The following is a 4476-nucleotide window of genomic DNA, read 5'->3' as shown; positions in this document are numbered from 1 at the left end:
ACCATTCAGTCTTCAAGGAAATCAGTGTTGAATTTTTACTGAAAGGACTGGTGCTGAAGCTGAAGCTCCAATACTTCGGACACCTGATGAGAAGAGCTGAGTCATTAAAATAAAACTTGATCAGGGCAAGATTGAAGGTAGGAGGAGATTAGTGCAGAGGATGAGGTGTTTGGATGGCATCACCAACTCAGTGGACATGAGTTTGAGCTAACTCTGGGAAATGGCGATGGACAGGGAAGCCTGGCATGCTGCAGTCCATGAGGTCACAAAGAGTCAGACAGAACTGAGCAACTGAACAAAAACAACATATTTGGCTTGTGGGATCTCAGTTCTCTGCCCGGGAATTGATCCTGGTCCATGGCAGTGAAACTCCAGAATCCTAACCAGTAGATCACCAGGGAACGCCTTCAAATTTTTCTTTGAGTTAGTGTTTCAATAACATTTTTGATAATACTTTTACCTAACTGTATTTGTTTACTGTCATTCCAAACAAAAATATTTGTTAAATTAATAAAATAATAAATTGTGCATGCCACAACTTGCAATGATTCCCTAAGATAAATTATTTATTCAAATGGCCTTTGGGATTTGAAGGCATATTTAACTCAAAGTACTTATTAACCATATTGTCAATCCTGTTTTCCCCTTTATTGAATTTATTTTTATTATTTTTTAGAAAAAAACACATATTGATGGCAAAAACTATAGTTTTCTCAAGGAGTAATTTTGAAGTCAAATGATGACAAATATATCTAACAAATTTAAGAATCATTCCATGAATGATTAAGTAGTCTGCTAGATTAAGTGTAATGAGGGCTAATTTTTGTTATTTCCAATGAATATAGCTATGTTCACATGAGATAAAAATTGAATAAATTTTACAAACTTTTGAAAACTGAATAAAGAAATATGGCATGATTTGTTGGTGTATTTTCAAAGAAAATACTATGTAAATATATAATTAGAACAAAAAATTTTGAGACAATGCTGTGAAATATTTGAACCAGGTTTTTTTTTTATTGATTTTATTCTGGGTTAAATAATGGAACAATATTATCTTTTGGATATCAATTATCTTTGGAAGCTGAGAAATATATGTTTCTTTTGAGAGAAAGAAATGTTTTAATAATATGGATATATTTTTATATATGTTTTAATATATTTTAATAATATGGATGACTACCAATTATGAATAGGTATATCTAAGATGACTTATTTTCATTAATCCTTATATTTATAATTGACTAACAGCAAAATTTCATATAGGTATGTACACATAGCTGAGTTAAATGAACCACAAAGAACCACATTTTTTATTTCCAGTTAGGTCATTTATTGGTCATCAACATAAGTCATCTGTTAGTGTTCAAGCTAACAAATGCCAGGAGACATGTGACAGACATGCTTCTAAATAATAAATTCTCTGAAATTCTTGTTTTTCATGCTATATAGGCCTAGGATAATCTCAATTCATCGACTGAATAATGTTATGTCAAATCCACTCATGGTAGCAAATGGGTTACTACAGCCAGAGTTTAAAAGAAACTGGAGAAACCACATCTTCTAAAGAACACTGGACGGTGACAGCAGCCACAGCCAAAGCTTCCGAAACCAGAGCCACACCCGTAGCCTCCAAAGCCAGAGCCGAAGCGCAGCCTGCGGAAGCCGCCGCATCCACAGCCACGGCCGAAGCCCAGGCCGCCGAAGCCTCCGCAGCCGTAGCCCAGGCCTCCGCAGTAGTTGCTGCAATGGCACATGGTGTCAGGGGGGGTCCGGTTTGCTGTTCAAAGCGAGAACCTGAGTGTTGGATGTCAGCTCGTGCGGAGGGACGCTTATATACCTTGGTCGGAACACGTGGTGATATATGTGGCCATTGCTTTGTATCTTTTCAAATTATGCATTTACCTAAGGCAAATTGCTAATCTGTTTGCTCACACAAGGAGAGGCACACACTCATTAAGTTGTTTGAGATTGCATAACTGCCTGGTTAAAATGTTCTTGAACTCATCACATTCTTTTTTAATGAGAGAAGAAAATGTCTTCAAAGTCACAGAATACAAATTCCCTGAATAGAATAGAATTCTTCCTTACTAAGTATATTACATCATTTTTATTTGATGGTGTTTTTGCATTGAACATTTTCTCTTTTTCCTATCATCCTTTGTTTTGTTGTGTATTAATTCCACCTAGATTTAAATACAATGATCAAAATTAAAAATTTTAAGTCTATAAAATTGTTTAAAACAATATCAAATTTATTTTCCATTTGTGTATATATATATATATACACACACATACACACACACACACACACACACACACATATATATATATATACATATATATATGTATATACATATATATGTATATACATATATATGTATATATGTATACATATGTATATACATATATATATATATATAGATGTGGAGAAGGCAATGACACCCCACTCCAGTACTCTTGCCTGGAAAATCCCATGGACGGAGGAGCCCGGTAGGCTGTGGTCCAAGGGGTCGCTAAGAGTCGGACACAACTGAGCGACTTCACTTTCACTTTTCACTTTCATGCATTGGAGAAGGAAATGGCAACCCACTCCAGTGTTCTTGCCTGGAGAATCCCAGGGACAGGGGAGCCTGATGGGCTGCCATCTATGGGGTCACACAGAGTCGGACACGACTGAAGTGACTTAGCAGCAGCATATATAGACAGAGAGTTTACATAATATCCATTTATTATATATATATATATACACACACACATACAAGAAAACTATTTTGATTTTATGCAACAGCTTACATAGCTTCCTTTTGATTTATCAACATAAATGTATTTTAGGAACTGAGGGACTATCCAAGGGAACTAACTCACTTTCATGAGCAGTTTGAAAACCATGAAAAAAACATTCTCTTAATATCACTATCCACTTTTCCAAAATGCATAATGCCTAAATATCTTAAAATGCAGATGATTTTACCTCTTTGCCTTACACTCATCCTTTCTCTTCTCTACTCTTTTTCATAATCCATATATTACTCTTTTATTCAACTTCTCTTTAAATTTCATTCTACACTGATTCTCATTACATGTTTGTGCCATCTAGAATTTGTATTCTTATCTATTTTTCCAATCATTATTTTATCCTTCTATTTGTCTCTAGTTTCATCATAAATCTCTACTTTTAAATTTTCTTTACCAATTCTGTGCATCCCATCCCCTTATTTTGTCTCAGGTGATCAACAAATAATTTTTCATAAAGTATTCCTTATTCATTAAGATTAGATTTCCAAATTTTATATGCTTTTAAAAATTATGGCAAAAACCAATGCAACATTGTGAAAAAAATTTTGTACACTTAAATTATTACAGCTGAAAATATGTATACAACACTTTTAACAAAACTTCTTAAAATCCTGATGCCTTGAATAACTCCATAAATGAAGGTGCAGTGATAGAATGCCTGAGATAGGAACAGGTATATGAAGTAGCTGGCCAGTCTTCTGCTGTTTCTTCGTTCACTCTGTGAAGATGATAAACCTAACCCCCATACAAGCTCCTCTGTATGTGATCATATCTTGATCTTGGGTCTTTAATATGTTTGCTTTCTATGACTTAACCATGTTACTGAGGATTTTGTTTTGTTACTGTTGCTTTGTTTTCATTTGTCTTGAGATTTATAAGTAACATTTTTATTGAGAGATAGTTGACATACATTATTATATTAGTTTCAGGTGTACAAAATAATGTTCAATATTTGTATATGTTGTAAATTTTTACCATAATAAATCTAGTTAAATCCATAACCACACAAATGCAATTTTTTCCTGTGATAAAAACTATTAAGATATACTCTCTTAATAACTTTCAAATATGCAGTATAGTATTATTAACCATATTCCCTATGCTGTATGTTAAATCCCATGATATTTATTTTATAACTGGAAGCTTATAACTTTTGACCACTGTCAAACATTTTGCCCAACCCTTAAGCCCCATATCTGGCAGCCACCAATCTATTCTGTGAGTCCAGAGTTTGGTTTTTTAATGCCACATACAAGTGAGATTATACAATATTTGTCTTTGTCTTATTTCAGTTAGCATAATGCCTTCAAAGTCCTCCTATGTTGTTGCAAGTAGAAAGATTTCTTTCTTTTGTAGGTAAATGATATTTCATTTTATAAATAACACAGTTTCTTTGTCTATTTTCCCATCAATTGTCTCTTAGATTAATTCTATACCTAGACTAAGGTAAATAATGCTGCAGTGAAATTGGGAATGCAAATATGTTTTCTTTTTTTTTCCCTTTTCTTTCTCTTTTTGCCTTGCCACATGGCTTGTGGGATCTCAGTTCTATGACCAGGAATTGAACCTGGGCCATGGTAGTGAAGCTCCAGAATCCTAACCACTAGGTGAAAGAGAACTCTGCACAAATATCTTTTTGAGTTAGTGTTTTAATTACATTTCGATAACATTTTTGAT

At 33.9% G+C, this 4476-nt stretch overlaps 1 protein-coding gene across 1 annotated transcript; it reads right to left on the bottom strand.

Moving 5' to 3' along the window:
* Positions 1-1309: 1309 nt before the first annotated feature.
* On the bottom strand, positions 1310-1804 carry LOC122687411 (keratin-associated protein 19-3-like). The gene has a single exon (XM_043892897.1). It carries the CDS (start codon positions 1755-1757, stop codon positions 1536-1538), a length of 222 nt encoding a protein of 73 aa, XP_043748832.1. The 5' UTR covers positions 1758-1804; the 3' UTR covers positions 1310-1535.
* Between the last annotated feature and the right edge of the window lie 2672 nt (positions 1805-4476).

Source organism: Cervus elaphus, chromosome 31 (assembly GCF_910594005.1).
Source record: "Cervus elaphus chromosome 31, mCerEla1.1, whole genome shotgun sequence".
In the NCBI taxonomy this organism is placed as follows: domain Eukaryota; kingdom Metazoa; phylum Chordata; class Mammalia; order Artiodactyla; family Cervidae; genus Cervus; species Cervus elaphus.
Note: the sequence above shows the minus strand (reverse complement) of the source record. Positions and strands in the feature narration are given on the sequence as shown.